At 42.7% G+C, this 16,861-nt stretch overlaps 2 protein-coding genes across 3 annotated transcripts; one reads left to right on the plus strand and one right to left on the minus strand.

Annotated features, from left to right (window-relative positions):
• Positions 1-27: 27 nt before the first annotated feature.
• apba2a (amyloid beta (A4) precursor protein-binding, family A, member 2a) lies at positions 28-8,604 on the minus strand. Its single transcript, XM_085778845.1, has 12 exons — positions 8,462-8,604; positions 4,716-5,988; positions 4,379-4,483; positions 4,135-4,174; positions 3,896-4,041; positions 3,210-3,296; positions 2,938-3,126; positions 2,584-2,763; positions 2,210-2,422; positions 1,401-1,520; positions 1,132-1,272; positions 28-812 (listed from the first exon to the last, which is right to left on the minus strand). The coding sequence occupies exons 2-12, from the start codon at positions 5,955-5,957 to the stop codon at positions 741-743; spliced, it is 2,535 nt and encodes an 844-aa protein (XP_085634971.1). The 5' UTR covers positions 5,958-5,988; positions 8,462-8,604; the 3' UTR covers positions 28-740.
• A 371-nt stretch (positions 8,605-8,975) lies between these two features.
• On the plus strand, positions 8,976-16,531 carry fan1 (FANCD2 and FANCI associated nuclease 1). Of its 2 annotated transcripts, XR_015035990.1 has the most exons (14): positions 8,976-10,492; positions 10,590-10,730; positions 10,940-11,141; positions 11,227-11,460; positions 11,546-11,677; positions 11,776-11,884; positions 11,974-12,093; positions 12,223-12,387; positions 12,470-12,632; positions 12,716-12,819; positions 12,908-13,102; positions 15,307-15,435; positions 15,543-15,788; positions 15,822-15,932. XR_015035990.1 is itself a non-coding variant. In XM_085778844.1 (13 exons), the coding sequence occupies exons 1-13, from the start codon at positions 9,280-9,282 to the stop codon at positions 15,678-15,680; spliced, it is 3,045 nt and encodes a 1,014-aa protein (XP_085634970.1). In that variant the 5' UTR covers positions 8,976-9,279; the 3' UTR covers positions 15,681-16,531. The 2 variants fall into 2 exon arrangements, 1 of the variants encoding a protein (XP_085634970.1); XM_085778844.1 differs by having other exon boundaries at positions 15,543-16,531.
• The last annotated feature ends 330 nt before the right edge of the window (positions 16,532-16,861 follow it).

The following is a 16,861-nucleotide window of genomic DNA, read 5'->3' on the forward strand; positions in this document are numbered from 1 at the left end:
TAAAATGAAATAAAATGAAAACAAACAAGTGTTCAGCAGTGAGTTTGTATTTTTAGTGTCTTTTAACATTACATTCATTCAGTAATGTATATCTTGATACATTCTTGTATGCTCTGGTAAAGGTAATGATCACCCATACTGTATGTCTTTGAAAAGTTGGTGTGTCTTTGGCCTTCAGCGTCACCATAATACACATAGTTTAGTGCCTTTGTACACCATATTATTGTCTTTTTTTAATATTTACTGTAATAGATTATCATGTCAGATTGAGAATTAATCCCTGGTCAGTAATTCTTCATAATAACATGCATATACTGTAGGAGTAATATGGCCTTTCCAATCAAGTCCTTGAGTAATCCAAAGTATTTACAGTAGAAGTACATTTTTTAAACTCCATACACATTATAAAAATGACTAAATAAAAAATAAATGTACTAATTTATCTCTTCATAAGAAAATAATCATGACCTTAAAGCTACTTCTCTTCAACACCAGAAACTCACATACAGTACTACAGACAGAGCATTCACATTGTAAGGCCATTATGACAATGTAATTCGAGATAAAACCTGAAAATGAGAACTGGATGTTCTTTACAGCATTGCAACAAGAGGCCGAAAAAATAAAATGATAGAAAAATAAATTCTCCTCGTCCCACTGAGCTACCTGTCTATCATCTGTCCGTCGTCTTCACACCGCCAGACATGCAGCACTGCAGTGGGCTGATCCATGCAGGGTCTCTATATGTAGATAGGCGTCTCCTGTCCCGTCAGCAGTCTGAACATCACAGCGGGCATCGTCTTCATGTTGATCTGGGAAGAGAGGAGCGGGGACAATTAACACGCTCATCTTAAGAACCCATTACTAGAGGCACAGTCGTAACATACATCACTTGAACCTAGCCCTATAATTTACTCCATCTAAACTCCCCGTAGAGGCAGAACAGACTTGAATACACTACTGACATGGCCTTGTATGGCTTTTACTAACATAAAGTAAATACTGAGAGAAATCATGCACACATGAAATAGATTCACAGTATGTTGAAAAATGGAAGTAGAGGAGCAGATCAATAGCGGTTCATACAACTATAATTAAAAGTTGCCATCTTGTGGCATGAAGCGTTCTTACCTCACCCACTGAGACAGACAGGGTTTGGACAATCTTCTCATGTGCCATGGCAACAACACTCTGACCATTTATTTCAATGATTCTGTGTCCAACACGAACACCGCCTCGCTCTGCAATGCCACCTCGCATCAGGCTGCAGATCTGAGGGTGTGAAAAGACATTAAATATGTAACTGTAAACGTTGCATAGTGCAGCTATCACTCTTGAAAAACAGTGGCAACCATAAATTTAAGGCTTCAGCGTGCCAGGCCAGAGTCAGGTTTACTCACGATGCCGTTCTGAACACTGAAGCCGAGCTGGAACTTGAGATCAGGCCTCTTGATGAGGACAGTGGTGACAGGAGGACAGCTTACAATACTCAGCTTCACCTTCACCTGATTCTTGAGACCCTGGAACGTATCAAAACTAGAATTACCACCTCGCCTCTGCCAACCAGAGTATGGTCCTTGTTTACAGCAATGAATAATGGATTAAAGAACATTGTGATGACACAGTGACTGTGACATTTGACCAGTCTAATCATCAGTTCATCTTTGAGTGAATGCTTGTGCCAAATCTGAAGAAATTAACTCAAGGATTGAGTGAGATAATGCAAAATAATAACAAAAGATACACTAGCACTAGTTTTGCATGAGCAACCAAAGCCTGCTACAACACATTCCTCTGTCCCACAGACCTCTGTTTATGTCCCACAAATGTTAAAGACATATACTTTGATTCAATCTCACATACGTAGTCCTACTAAATCAACAACTGCAATTAAAAAAACAAACTACATATGTTTCATCTATTGCTAAAAATGTACATCATATGGAGCGATGAGCTTTCATCTGAAAGGCTCATTCAAACCATGTGTGAATCTATTGTCTGGTTGTGGATGGAATAATTCATGTAGAATGGTTAAATTATTAAATCAAACACTTATTCATGTGTCTGTTTTGTCTGTCCATTTTAACATTTTGAGGGAGCAGGCTGCAGAGTGGCCAAACCCCACTCACAGATGAGAACATTTTTAGTTTTCGATAGTGACACTAAATATCTGCACAGGGGAACTAGAGCTCCCTGATACACTCAGTACCTTGATGATGCCCTGACAGGTGGCCAGGGGCAGCCCCACCAGGCTGGTGTCATTAATGGACATGATCTGGTCTCCAACACTGAGTTTTCCGGAGCGAGCCGCAGGGCCGCTGTTCAGCATGTTGGCAAGGATGACGGTGGGCAGAATGGATCCCCAGCCCGACTCCACGATCACCACACCGAGGCTCTCCCCTTTCTGCTTCTCCACATACAGCTGGAAAACAGAAGAAGCTTTTTCTAATTCTTTTTCAAGCACATTTCAACACTTTACATGCTCAGATTCATGACGTGTGAGATTCTGGTAAAGCCACACAGATGTTAAGGGAAAATCCATCATCCCTGTTTCACCTGCAGCCAAATAGAAATATGTCACACCTCTTTACAGTTGTCTGAGTTTGAGAAATGGACGAGGTCATCGTGGTACATTTCCTGGGAGTTGATGATGTCACTGTATTGTTTCTGGCTCAGGTCGGTCGGGTTGATGCCATTGGCTCGCAGGAACTCTCTGTAGGCCACACTAAAGGCCTGACCAATGGACTGTGCAATGAGCTGCGCCTATGGGAAGGGGAGCGTTTAGGGAAAACTACTCAGCAGAAAGGCTATCGCAGTTGACAACAACAAGGAGGTGAGAAAGAACAAAATGGTTTAAGTGACCACAGAATAAATATCGAAAACAAAACTAAACCCATGACAAAAAAATCTATGCATAGTTTGGCAGTGAACACTCACATCCTCAGACTCAAAGATATAGCAGATCATCCTGTACTGAGTCTTCCCGTCACTGCTGGAATCTGGAGACTCGGGGGAATAGTCTTCTGATGAAGCCTGAGACATGCGCCTCCGAGCCATCAGGACCACGATACTGCCAATGTCAGCGATATAGGAGATGGTACGCAAGGCACTGTCCATCATCGTCTCCTGTGTGGAGCAAAAAGAGAAACAGTCATATCTCGTTATGTCTGAAAACAGATTAAACACACAAAGATCTGAGAGTTACTCACCTGTGTGTCAGCATTTAGCACTTTGACAGCTTTAGTGGAGATAAACAGGTCCACTTCTGTCATCATCTGAGAGTCTTCGTCTTGGCTCTTTTGCATAAATGACATGAAGTTTTAGTCAGAAACTTGATATTTCTTTTTATCTCACATTGCAAACCTTAAGTGCACTGTCAAAACACGGACACTAAGGGGGGAGGTAAGCAAAAAAAAGAGAAAAGAATAAGGAATGCAACAGCTCCACCATGTGGCCAAATAATGAACCTACTTCACAGTCAACCTTTCATAAACAGTACACCTAGCAATACAGATGCAGCTATACACAAGAAAACCCTGCTCAGTGATTGAAGCTTTGCCAGTTCTATGCAAGTATCGCACATATACACCAATTTCGATTTTGTTAAACCTGCAAACATGCCTTTAGGATTTGGAATCAAGTCTGTTCCCTGTCCCTTTGATAGCTGCATCTTTAAAGGCATTAAAAAAGGCTTAAGAGAATCCCAGATCCAGAACACCACCAAAACCTAATCAATTTCCCTTAAACCCAAAACCGATATGATCCCCAAATTTATTTTAAGTCTGTTCCTCCATTTTTGAAACAGGCTGATAGGAAGTAAGCAGATTCAAATATTTGCATAAGAAAAGAAAATTGATGCATGTTTAACAAGTGTATCCCTAAAGGTGCAGATTACCTTGATACGACTGACGGCTTCATGGGCCTGGGACATGCGAACAGACTTGGATGGATTTTTATCAGACAACACCTGAGTGCAGCCAAGATAGTTAGCAGCAAAGATGATCCCATCAATAAGATCTTCTGGCTCACAGGGACCTGGGACTTTGCAAAGCAAAACAGAGGGCTCTTGTTGTAAGACACTGTGATTTTCCACATAGAAAACTACAAAATGTAAGAATATTCAGAGATATTTACCATCCTCAAAGCTGGGGAAAGAAGAAGCCTCCTGTGATTTCTTTAAAATAAGTTCAGAAGTTAATAGTTAGACTTCAAGAGCAAACATCTAAATGTTTGTACGAAACATCTGTTGAATAATATGTGGATAATGATAATCAAATAAGAAAGACAGAACATAGACTATGTTACATGGTCAGACATTTAACACTGTTTATTTACGTCTTTGACAAAGCAATATTTTGGCTGTTGTGCACATGCTGACCTGGGGTGTGTTGGTCTCCTCTGCAGGGACGAGCTCTGGACACTGAGGCCTCCTGGCCTGCTCCGGCACGTCCTCAGGCATCATGGCTGCGCTTGGCTTCTCACCCTGTTGTATAAAACCATCTGCTTTAACCTGAACAAGTATCACTGTAAATGATGTCCAATGTACATGATAATCCCACAGGGGAAAGGGGACAAAACTATTTGTAGCAGAGTATTTAATTAAAATCTTAATTCACTCTGGGACACGGTGATGGTAGACTGGGCACAAACATTAAAGAAACACAAGCCACAGGGGATGAGATCTGACAATGATCTGCTCCGTTTGCAATGCTTACCTGCTGGGGTTTCTCTGGCCATCTCTGCCTCTCCTCAAGAGGCTCCCTTTGTTGTTCCGGTGTGTGTTGAGGAGCCAGTGATGGTTTGATAACCCTGGGCTCGTTCTCCTGGCTGTTAGCAGAGGAGGGACTGGGTTTGGGAACAGGAGGAGTCTCTCTACGAGGCTGAGCCTTCTGGGTCTCGGCAGGTGACTGAGCATGGGAATGGGGTGGTGGTGGTGGTGGTGGTGGTGGTGGTGGTGGTGGTGGAGGATGTTGCTTACTGGAGCCAGGTCTGGCTTTGGTCCGCACAGCGGCCTTTTTGCAATCCTTTGACGAAGTCTTTAGACGCTGCTCGGCGCTGTTGGCCATGCACCCTTTGATCCCAGAAACAACATGCTCAACGTCCTCTCCTGTTCCCCTCCTTCCCCGGCCTTTACCCTGCCTCTCCTTCTCCTTTGAACCCATGTGAGATGAGTCACACTTCTTACTGGCTCCTTGGATATTATGATTTCTTGTAACTCGAGTGTCATCTTCTCTTTCCCTTTCATCACCTCCCTTTCTAATTCTTTCATTATCGTTGCCTTGATAAAGGCTGGTCGGTCTTTGAACACTGTCCTCTGTCTCCTCTAAATCCTCTATAAATTTGGCCCCGTCTAGCACCTCTTCTATCTCATCTCCGTCACTGAAGAAGAACCTGTTCTCCTGGCCCTGGCCCTTTTCCACCTCCCTGTCTGCTGCATCCACAGTAACCGGGGCACAATGTGACCTGAAGCGATGGCCTGTCTTGTGAGGCTTAGTGTCGGATTGTGATCCCTCACTTATTTCTGTGCTGTGACGAGCTCTGGGAGTGAACTGGTCGACGGCACTGCTGTTCTCATTAATATTATCACCCACTGCATGCTTTATATAGCCACTGTCCTCAAGACAGTACTGCTTGTAGAACCTCATGTCCACCACGCCCTCTCTGTTCAGATGCAGCACCTCATCATAATCCTGCTCCACATCGGAGCCCACGTTGTCGTACTCGGAGCAGGTGTCCTCCATGTCCTCGGGACTAGGGTCACAACTCATGTAATAGTGGTTAGCAGAAGCGGGAGGAGTCAGCTGGTCATTGTCACCATCCTTCAAGGTGCACGGCGGTTGCTCGGAGGCCTCCCTCACCAAACCTTGCTGCTCCTCTTGACTCTGTGGACCGGGGCACGGTGGAGGGCTGGGAGCCAATATTTTGGAAATAGTAACTGGCTTCTTACCATGAGCCATTACCGGCCCTGTAAGCCCATTACCCTCAACTCTGTGGATATTAACAGATAACCAAGTGTTATTTTTACTATAATACCTGCATTCTATCTGTACATTTCCACTTTCCACTATTTTCAGTAACACATCTGCTTTCATACTCTGCCTTTTCCCCTCACTGCTAAAAATCCTTCATAACTCAGCTTATAAATGAATTTGTTCAACAGCACCAACATGCTGTAGAAATGAACTACCACAGGGCGTGCCTCTCTCTCTCTCTCTTCTGTAAATATACAAATTATTTAGCCGTTAAGATTTCAGCTATACTGAACAACCTCGTCACTTGTTATCCAACCACACAGCAGAGCACGGCACCTCACACACTAGCAGATTTAAATAACATGGTCAGAGATCCTGGTCTACTCTCACACAAAATGACATTAGTGTCTTTGTTGGACACTTCAAACACACACGGAAACAAGCCTTGATTCAAGGACAAACAGTAGCCTCTTGTTTAAGTCAAAATTTACATTCATGCAATATTACTGAACCATCAGCACCCACACGCGCCATTTAAGTCCCTTTGTCTATGGTGACTGCTGATGGTGTTTGCTATCTGTCATCTTCCTTTGTTGTGTCTGCTCTGATTTTGTCTTGATGCCTTACAGAACAGGAAACTGTTGTAAAACTGCAAAGTGAGTCAGAACAGCAGTGTGCGGTGTTTATTTTCTGTTAAATCATTTTTACTTTTTATGCTTAAAACTGCTTACAAAGAAGTGTCCCTGAAAAATTCATATAATGTGGTTAGTGTGGGTGCCAGATCTATGATTCATGACTTCTGTCCTCCAAGGTCTACTGTTTGTGGACTAGTCTATCATTCTTTTGACATCTGAATGGCAGCTGCAAATTAATGTTTGCCTTGGACTGAGGCACAATAAAACATCCAACATATATATTGGCAAATGAACAGATAATGTGTGCTTCAATAGAAATTCACACCAACACTGTTGGTGAAACGGGAATGTCTTTGCACTGTTCTTTTGTCTCTTTTGTGATTTCTTAGTTGTTTAGGGAACCAAACAACAGTGAAATAGAAACAATACCAACCACAACACAACCGCACTAAATCATACAGTAGCATGGTGCCGAAACTGACAAAATACTGATCTACTCTGATAATTGTTCAGTTGTGTTTTTCATGCAAAAATGCCTAAATTAATTGGTTCCAGGTACTCAAAGGTGCATATTGGCCTATTTATTAGTCATCTATGAGAGGCATTAAAATACCTTGTTTGTTTGGGGTTTTTTTTTGTTTATTTATTTTTTTTACTTTTGTTCAGACAAAAACAGCAATTTAATAAAACATTAAAAAATATTTGGCAATGAAAATAATAGTTGCATTTGTGGCCTTACAGTAGGCTAATACAAACAACATCACACCAGAAGAGGGTGTTATAGCCTACGTGAATATTAAACAAGAGAAAATCAATTCAACCTATAAACAAAAACCCTACTGGTGTGACATACGTAGGCTATATTGTTATAAATGTAAGGCCTTATGAATTCCAAAGGTCCAGCGAATCTATTTCCATCTGTTTTGATCCCAAACAACAGAAAATCCCTGAAATGTGATCATGGTGCTCTCATTTCTCTGCTTGTGAATAAAATCTTTCACTAACGTATCGGAGCTATCACACTGAACACAGTGGTCTGCAACACGCCCAGTCTGAATGTCATCATCAACACCCTCATCTAAACATGAAGCATCGACGTTTAGTGGCTCAATTGGAGAGAAAAAAAACAGTTCATCTGAAGCTTTCTGCATATTATTCAACACACTAAACACAGCAACACAGAGACATTAGAGATTTTAATCAGGTGACGATGTCACTGTGATTAAATGGTGTCAGGAGAACAAAAAGCTGTGATAAATAAAGCGGGCGGACCTAATCATGACCTCTCCATGGTGCTGAACTGCTAATTAAAACAATAAGGGGCTTTATGGTCTCTGAATGCGGCTCAGTGTTGGAGCATCATGCCCTGCCCTTTACGTATTTGTGGTGGTATTTTTTAAAGCCATTACGCCAAACTTTTGCCGCAGCTGCAGGGGTGGTTGTTGTGGTTGCTCCGGTTTCCCCTCAAGTGGACTCCGCACTCCCATCTGCCTAAACATCGATATGATAATTAGGACCTATGTGTTTTTTCCCCCCCCCACCCTAAGCATGAAGCCCGCATTAATGGAGCAGACTCCCTCCACATAAACACTCCTGTTTCCACTATCTGGAAACACATTCATATTATCCCGATGCTGCTGCTGCTGCTGCTGCTGCTGCAATTCACATCGACCTTGATTTGAAGCATCGAGACTGCACCATGCTGACATCCAGCTCACGGGCTGCTGTTGTAGCACCGGAGCACATCATCAAGCATTGTCCTCAGCCCTGTTATCGCAAGCCGGGATAGGCCATATGTGCATCACTGTTACATTGTTTCCACCTATGCAGAGATGAATCCAGTATGGCACTTACCAACATCAGTCCTGTCGCCGGCCCTCCCTGCGAAATGCCCGGTGTGCTGATCAGATCAGATTGCTCTCCGGAATGGTGATTTTTGAATAAAAGCCGCACAGCAGCCCAGGAACCTGTGTAGGAAATACACCCCCCATCATCATGTGCTCTCTGCTCTGCTCCCCAACAAGAAATACTATGGGAGGCATCAGGAGCACAGAATCAAAAGCAAGACAAAAATAAATGGGGCATTATAGTTAATAACTGTTATTTCTAATGTTTTTAATTGTGAACTGAATGTAATTTTTTTAAGTGACATAGACTGTATATAAAAGAGTGATATATTTCACATTAAAATCACAATTGTATGGAATTTTAAAATCATGTAGATATTATAAGTATTTAACATCCAGAACAAGAATATTTATTAATTTTGCGTTTTGAGTTTGGAGCATTTTGATAATATCGATGCAGGACTATCTGTGATCTGCAATCGATTAGTTGAGCCTACTCCTGAAGCTCTGTGCTCCGCTGCTTCAGCCTGAGGAGCGGGATCGTCATGTTGTTGCTGCTCCTCTGGTACCAAATGTCACCGCCGGTATGTTTGTAAATGTGTTGACCCACCACAGACAGTATTTTATTAATATTCATGCGTTTTTACAACGACTGTGTCCGAATCTAAAAGCTGCAAATATGTGAAGATTTAAAAACGTGCATAAGTATTTATTTCTGAGCCAAGTAAGCTTTTTTTTTTTTAAATTAGCCAAAACAGAGTATGCAACAAAGAAAAGCGTCTTAACACATTTCCATCGAGCCACCACCACAGCTATACCTGCACGATGACCCAGAGAGACGACACAGGTAAACCGAGGCGAAGTCTGTCATTGTCCAAAAGCAAGAAGAAAGGCAGTGTCACAGCTGGGATGTCTGCCAGTGCTGCCACCGTCACTCCCATCAGCTCCTTCTTCAGCAGCCAGCCTCCATCTAAGCTGGCCTGCCCCCTGTGTGGCCACTTGGTACCAAAATTCAAAATCAATGAGCACATTGATTTGCAATGTCAGAACTTTGAGAGAGGAGACAGCAGTGCCGCCTCAGCAAGTAATAGTGTTGTGCCAAGCATCCAGCTGTCACCCAGGAAGGATCCAACAAAGTCCCCGGAGAGGGATCGAAGAAAGGAAGAAGATGTCAAGGAGACCAAGACCAGTCCTTATTTCAAAAAGAATAACAATCAGCAGCCACCGGCACCGCGGGAGATACACAGTAAAACTGTAGTCAGGACGATTGACCTGGGAAGTCTCTCCTCCAAGCTGTCTAGGAAGTATCATAAGCCGTGTGAGAGGACGCAGACAGATGGAAAACATGCTCCAGCAGCACTCCCTGAAAAGGAAACAGATCCTCCTGAGACACTCAGCAGCTCACAGAAAGAAAATGTTCTTATTGAGAGTTCGGAGAACAAAACAGACAGCGTGACAGTCATTGACCTGACGGCAACCGAGGCTGAGACTCCAGCAGCAGTCGCAGATCTCCTCAACTCAGAAAAAGGACGTGATCTTAAACAGAAAACACGGAAACCAGAGACTTTACTGAGAGTGGATGCTCCAACATTGCGCCCCACCTCCTCTAAACTAGCAAAGAGGAAGAAGCAAACACCTTCCACTGGCAAAACAGCAGGTTTCAGAAAAAAAGCCAAGTTTGAGGAGAGCAGAGAGCCAGTGGAGGTGTCGTCTAGTAAAAGTAAAACAGTTGCAGAGACAGCTGTTGCAGAGCAGCGTGAAACTGAAATACCTTCTACCTCTTCTGGTGACCCCCTTCTGAGTTCAGAGGAAATTTCTGAGATAAGTGATGCAGTCATCAATAGCGATTCGCTGCCAGAGTTTGGTGCTCAGCAAACCGGCGGTGAGCAGACTGTGGAGGGCTTTCACCCACCACGGCTTCCCTACTACCTCCGTAACTTCAGGACCGTGCTCCAGGCTGTGCTGGAGAATGAGGACGACAGGGCCTTGTTCAACCAGGATGACATGTCGCCCGTACATGCATTTGAGAGGCTGTCAGGTATGCTGCACTATCAGTCATATATTGTCAAGTAAAAAAAAATGTAATGATCATGAAATCAGGCTTGACTGTTGTCATGTTTCTTCTCTATTAAAAGTGATGGGGCAGAAGCTGTATGTGAGGCTCTTCCAGCGGAAGTTGAAGTGGCTTCAAGTCAACAAACTAGATTATGAAGAGATAAGCAGCGATCTGGAACCTGTCGCCCAGGAGCTGGTGAAAAATGGCTTTTTAGAGACAGGTAAATAATGATGCCTAAAATTCATCAGTGTTTAAGTACATTCCTAGTTGACTGAGCTGAAATCTCCTAAAGTACTGACATGTGTATTGGTATGTAGTTGAAGACTTTTCATATTTGTTCAGCATTTATTTTTTTACAACTGTTAAGACAGTGGATGATTTATAGAATTAATGTATGATGCCACTTTTTTCTCTTTTTGCATCTCAAAGAGAAGGATCTTGGAGACCTAGAAGAGGCTCTAGACCTGCTGCCTGCTCCTGAACTCAAAGCTCTGGCTAAGACTTTCCATCTGGGCGGTTCTGGGACTCAGAAACAGCAGCTGGTGGAGGGGCTCCTTCGCCTGAGCAAGCAGAAGTCCCTCTTCTCTCTGACGCCCGCTCAAAACAACATACGGGCTGTCATCCTCAAAAGGTGAGACGATCATTTACCTTTGGTTTAATCACAGCACCGGTATATTTACACAGCGGTCTAATCCCTGCCCCCTCTGGTTTTAAAGGGCGAAGCAGCTTGCAGGTTCTTGTGTGCGTCTCTGTCGCGCCCCTCGCGCCGTCTTCTCTCGCATCCTTCTGCTCTTTTCTCTCACGGACAGCATGGATGAGGAGGAGACGGCGGCCGGTGGCCAGAGCCAGCTTTTCACCATCCTGCTGGTCAACTCAGGACGTCTGACCTTCCCCGACTACACAGTGCAACGTGCAGCCAAAGTCTTTCAAGACAGAGAAGATCTGATCAGGTGAGAAAGACTTTATTCTCTCTTTTTTTTCAAACAGAATAGACATGCATACTGTATATGCTCCTGACTCTGACATTCCCACCAGATATGAAGCATCAATGCGATCCCTGCAAGAGGTAATTGCAGCCATGCAGGCAGGTCAGTGGGAAGAGGCCCTAGAGCTTTACAGCGCTGCCAAAAGCGCCTGGCAGGAGTTGAGGACAAACCATGACCTGAGGTGATGAGGATATCAGTCTATTTATTTGTTTTGTAAAGCACAGATATAGAGAGTCCCCTCTGAATGTTTAGTGTTTACTTAACTTTTGTGTTGGATAGTCATCAGGAAGAGCTGCCGGTGTTCCTGCGCAGCTTCACCACAGGATGGGCCTACACTCGTATTTCATCCAGAGGGGTGGAGATCTTGCAGAGGCTCCGTCGATACGAGGTTCGGTGACCTTATCCGTTCACACTCTGTCACAGTTTGAACAATTTATCAACAGCGTCATAAGTAAAGCAGCAAATGTTGTGTTTCAGGAAGCAATAAAGGAGCTGCGGTCGTTACTGTTGCAGACTGCTTACTGTCCTGACAGCCGAGGGCGGTGGTGGGACAGACTGGCTCTAAACCTCCACCAGCACCTCAAAAAACCTCAGGAAGTGAGCATCACTCACCTCCTCGGAGCAACTCATTTATCTCATTTATCTCTGAGCGTGACACGGTGCTGCTGAGATGTTGTGTTGTCATTTGTGTGACTGTTTGTCTCTCTCCCTCCGTTGCCCCCCCAGGCTATTTGTGCTATTAGAGATGGGCTGTCAGACACGCTGGTACGGACAGGACATAAACTCGCCCTGCATCAGAGAGCTGTTAGGATGAAAGAGTCTGCCAGCTTCAAGAAGTACTGCCTGCAACTCAGAGACTTGCCCTCTGTCCATGTCCAAGACGTCAAACATGTGAGTTTGGCACGATCCGTCAGCACTGGGGTTTCCTGGGAAATAGTTGGCCGTATGAAAGTAAACACGCTTTTGGCTGCAGGTCACAATCCGTGGACAGCTGTTTCCTCACGAGGGTGGCACAGGCAAATCTAGGTTTCTTCTACCAACAAATGGAGAGGGGGAGGAGAGCGCTGATGCCACCGTCATATGCTCTGTGGAGGATTTGTCTTTAGCACATTACCGCCAACAAGGATTTGACCAAGGTAAACAACGCTTCTTCTCCTATTGCAAAACAAAAAGATTCACACACAAGAGCTGCACTGTTATTTATTTTTTCATGTAACAGGGATCCACGGCGAGGGTTCAACATTCTCCATGTTGTTTGCTCTCTTCCTGTGGGATATCATTTTCATGGAAGGTATTCCAGATGTTTTCCGAAACCCATTCCAGGTAAAGCAAGCTCCAGATAATTTTGTTGAATAAATTAACCACACATCTATACAAGTTTGAGTCATGATGTGTTATTTCCCTCCAACAGACATGTCCCCTGGATCTTTACACTGACTGTTTCTATGAGAACAGAAAGGAGGCGATTGATTGTCGTGTTCAGTTGCTCAGCGAGGCGTCTGTGGAGACGCTGCACAGCATGTTGGAGGATGTCTGGACCACGCAGGAGGGTAAAGTGTGTTCACTGGTCAACTGGGAAGTTTTCTCATCACTCCAGCAGACACAGGTATAAACTCTGTTTTCAGACCAATGTAATTTTAAATGAATTCAATTTTTGGCCACCAATCTTGGCACAATAACCCATAATACCCAGGGGGCAAAATCCCAGTTTTTTGAAAAACGGACACGGAGCGTTGTAAAAGGTTTGACACCAGAAATGATATCTACGAACTTGAAGGATTAAAACCTGGGTGGACAACCCGGTCAACTAGCTGCTGGAAAGCTACAGGGGGCTAAAACCCCTTTCTGGGGTCATTTTGCTGGTGAAATGATGTAAATGCAAATATTTAGGTACTACAATGGCATAAATAGTCATACAACTATAAAATTTGGCAGAGAGTATCTTGACACATAGGGGGAGGCAGGAAAAAAAGATTCTGGGGTTTGCTGCAACTCAATTTTAAGATATCTCCCTCAACATCTCAAAAAAGACCAAAAAAAGTACTGTTCGCCTGACAAATTCTCATGAAAATTATTATTTTTCAGCACTTTATGGAGAATATCTATGCTTAACATGTATATAGAAAATTTCCTTAATTCATGAGCTTCCATTTGAGTCCAAGATAGCCTTTCTACTAGCTACTGGAAAGCTACAGGCTGTCTCCAAACAATGCAACACCTATTGTGAAAAACTCCATGTTAACTGGCATGATCAGAAACCATTCTATTTCTGGTCTCCCCAAAGTGAACAGATAGATAGAGAAGACCGTTGTCCACAGCAAGTGGAGCTTTTGAGATAGAAAGGCTATCTGGGACTCAAATGGAAGCTTATGAATTAAGGAAATTTTCTATATACATGTTAAGCATAGATATTCTCCATAAGGTGTTGAAAAATAATAATTTTCATGAGAATTTGTCAGACGAACAGTACTTTTTTTTGTCTTTTTTGGGATGTTGAGGGAGATATCTTAAAATTGAGTTGCAGCAAACCCCAGAATCTTTTTTTCATGCCTCCCCCTATGTGTCAAGATACTCTCTGCCAAATTTTATAGTTGTATGACTATTTATGCCATTGTAGTACCTAAATATTTGCATTTACATCATTTCACCAGCAAAATGACCCCAGAAAGGGGTTTTAGCCCCCTGTAGCTTTCCAGCAGCTAGTTGACCGGGTTGTCCACCCAGGTTTTAATCCTTCAAGTTCCTAGAGATAATTTCTGGTGTCAAACCTTTTACAACGCTCCGTGTCCGTTTTTTTGCTTTGCCCCCTGGGTATAATGAAAAAGTAAATCCTCTTTTTCTGTTTTTTTTGTTATAAAATATGAAAGAATATTGAAATCTCACATTTACAAAAGCAATTAAGACTCTTTGCTGTGGCACCTTGTTTGCTACAGTATAACTTTCCTTGATGTGTTTTAGAACTTGATTCCAGTTCAACTGTGGCAAATTGAATTGGCATAGTATTAGAAAAGTATGCACCTGTGTACACCCCATAATTCATGATTCATAATGCATGTCAGGGGAAAAAGCAGGCAATGAAACCCAATGGAAATTGCAGTGAAGCATAGATGAAGGCAAAGGTATAAAGTGGTATGAAGAGCTCAGCAGCATCAGGATGCTTCCTTGAGTTGACAGTCAGCCACACTCAGTAACCAGGCCAGAGGAGCCTTGGATGGAGAGGAGACAAAAAACCCAGGCCACTCAAACAGAGCTTCAGATGTCCTCTGCATAGATGGAAGTATCTCCCTAAAGAATAACCCTCTCAGCAGCCCTCCCAACAATCGGCCCTTTGTGGTGCAGTGATGAGACAGAGGCCACTGTGTGTAAAAGGCATATGACAGTCTGTGTCTGAGTTCAAATGACATTTAAAGGACTCTGAACATCTCTGTGCTGATGGGTTTAAAATTGAACCATTTGGACAAAACTTCAAGTGCTAATTTACCAAAGAAGATTCAAACGCGTAAGTGCTGCCAGGAGGTACTGGAGGTGCTGAGGGTCTGAATACTTTTGTAAAAGAGACATTTCAGCCGTCGCTTTTTAATAAATTTGCCATCATAGTGAGTATATTTATGAGCAGAGCTTTCTGAGTCCACTGATCTTATCAATCTAAGCACTAAATTGATTCTTTTCATACATCGTGTCTAATTACAGTTGGATAGATGATGCAAATTATGCCCTGAACAGATTCGATAGATACAGAGGAGCTGATGTTTTTTCTACTCTATTGTAGATAATAACATGTTACTAACATAACCACTTTTATGCGCTCAGTCCCTGGTGTCTTGCCTTGGCGGAGCCTTCGTAGGAGGAGTAATAGCAAGGATGTCAAAAGACTACAGACACTGCCGTGGAGGTTTGCCAGATCTAGTTGTGTGGAACACCTCAAACAACACCTACAAGGTGAGATCACGTCACATGCTCGCTGATATTTCCCTTTGTGTATGGATTCAGACACTCGTTATAGTGTGTTTTGGCCTGTGACATGAGTTGTTGTGTTGTTGTTGTAGCTGGTGGAGGTTAAGGGGCCCAGTGACCGACTGTCTCAGAAACAACAGATTTGGCTGGATGAGCTGCAGAAGCTGGGTGCTGACGTGGAGGTGTGTCACGTGGTGGCGACTGGTGCCAGAGGAGCTCGTCTGGAATAAACAAACCCAGAAGGACCGATTAAGATTACAATTTTGCTGCTAATTAATCAGAGTGTGGTGAAAATGGAAAACATCAGCAGAACGACTCAGAATAAAATAATGATTTGGGTTTTTTTTCTGAGTCTGGTTTGTCAAGACCAGATGTTGATAACTACCTCTCAAAACTCGGTTTATTTTCAGTATATAAAAAAGATTTAATCCTATTTCAGTATAAGGGTGGAGTTCCTTGTACCATGTGGTGTTATCATCGAGGAAACCACTATCTTCAACGGGAAGAGGTGCATCATCAGATGATCGTCACTGAGAACTGCCAGGATCAGAAATAGCTTACAGATAATTGGAGCTGATGCATGACAGGAAATGAATCCAACGTCAACACAAAACCGATGGTGTTTTTTTTTTTTCTCTCTTTGGCAACACTATATTCTCAGGATCTTGGGTTGCCAGGCAACGTTAACATTTAGTTAGGTGCTTATAACTTGCATGACAGCTCTATGAGTTTGTTATGCAAGTAATTACTCTGATAATAGGGTTATAAATACTTAGTTTTACCATTTCTCTACCAGAAAAAACATCAGTTAGCTACCAAGAAAGGAATATTAAGGCTGCAGTTCATTGGTTAAACTGTTTTGTTTTCTCTGTCAATTGATTAATTAGCTGGTTTCTAAAATGTCTGAACACAGTGGTTCGTTGGTTGGTATAACAGTTGTATTGCAATAATTACATTGATTGTTTGTTCTGACTGAAGCGGGACCTTTGGATGCATTTTTGTTTGTTTTGTTTTTACTTGAACAATGTAAGTATGTAATAATATCAAAAAGATCTCCCACTGAACTAAATTAAAAAGCACTGGTTAAAATTGAAGTTGCATCTTTATTCAACTAAAAGTAGCAGTATAACAATTTAAAGAATAATCTCTCTTGCCATTAAAATTAAACTTGAGTGAAAGTCTGTAATTATGGTCAGGAAAATATAATTATGTGCTCATTGCGCAGAATTGCCCCTAACAGTGCGTTAAATTATGGAGTCCTTGAGATTCCAAAAGATGATGTTTCTATAATGTCTTGTGCAGAGAATAGTATCTTAGCAAGAAGATGAAAACTAATAATTCTTGGCAGGCTATTGCTATAAATGTTGTTTTAAGACAAGGCGATCTAGCATTATCATTGTGAGACAAGTCA

This window comes from Trachurus japonicus, chromosome 6 (genome assembly GCF_045865225.1).
Source record: "Trachurus japonicus isolate A0001 chromosome 6, Traja_1.0".
Classification (NCBI taxonomy): domain Eukaryota; kingdom Metazoa; phylum Chordata; class Actinopteri; order Carangiformes; family Carangidae; genus Trachurus; species Trachurus japonicus.

Bases quoted from the DNA above. Each gene is read 5' to 3' on its own strand.
- fan1 (XM_085778844.1), top strand. From the start codon at position 9,280: ATGACCCAGAGAGACGACACAGGTAAACCGAGGCGAAGTCTGTCATTG. The intron at 11,678-11,775 runs GTGATGAGGATA...TGTGTTGGATAG, and splicing joins AGGACAAACCATGACCTGAG to TCATCAGGAAGAGCTGCCGG. The intron at 12,094-12,222 runs GTGAGCATCACT...TTGCCCCCCCAG, and splicing joins ACCTCAAAAAACCTCAGGAA to GCTATTTGTGCTATTAGAGA.
- apba2a (XM_085778845.1), bottom strand. From the start codon at position 5,957: ATGGCTCATGGTAAGAAGCCAGTTACTATTTCCAAAATATTGGCTCCC. The intron at 2,764-2,937 runs GTGAGTGTTCAC...CCCTTCCCATAG, and splicing joins ATATCTTTGAGTCTGAGGAT to GCGCAGCTCATTGCACAGTC. The intron at 2,423-2,583 runs GTGTGACATATT...TCTGTTTTCCAG, and splicing joins ACTCAGACAACTGTAAAGAG to CTGTATGTGGAGAAGCAGAA.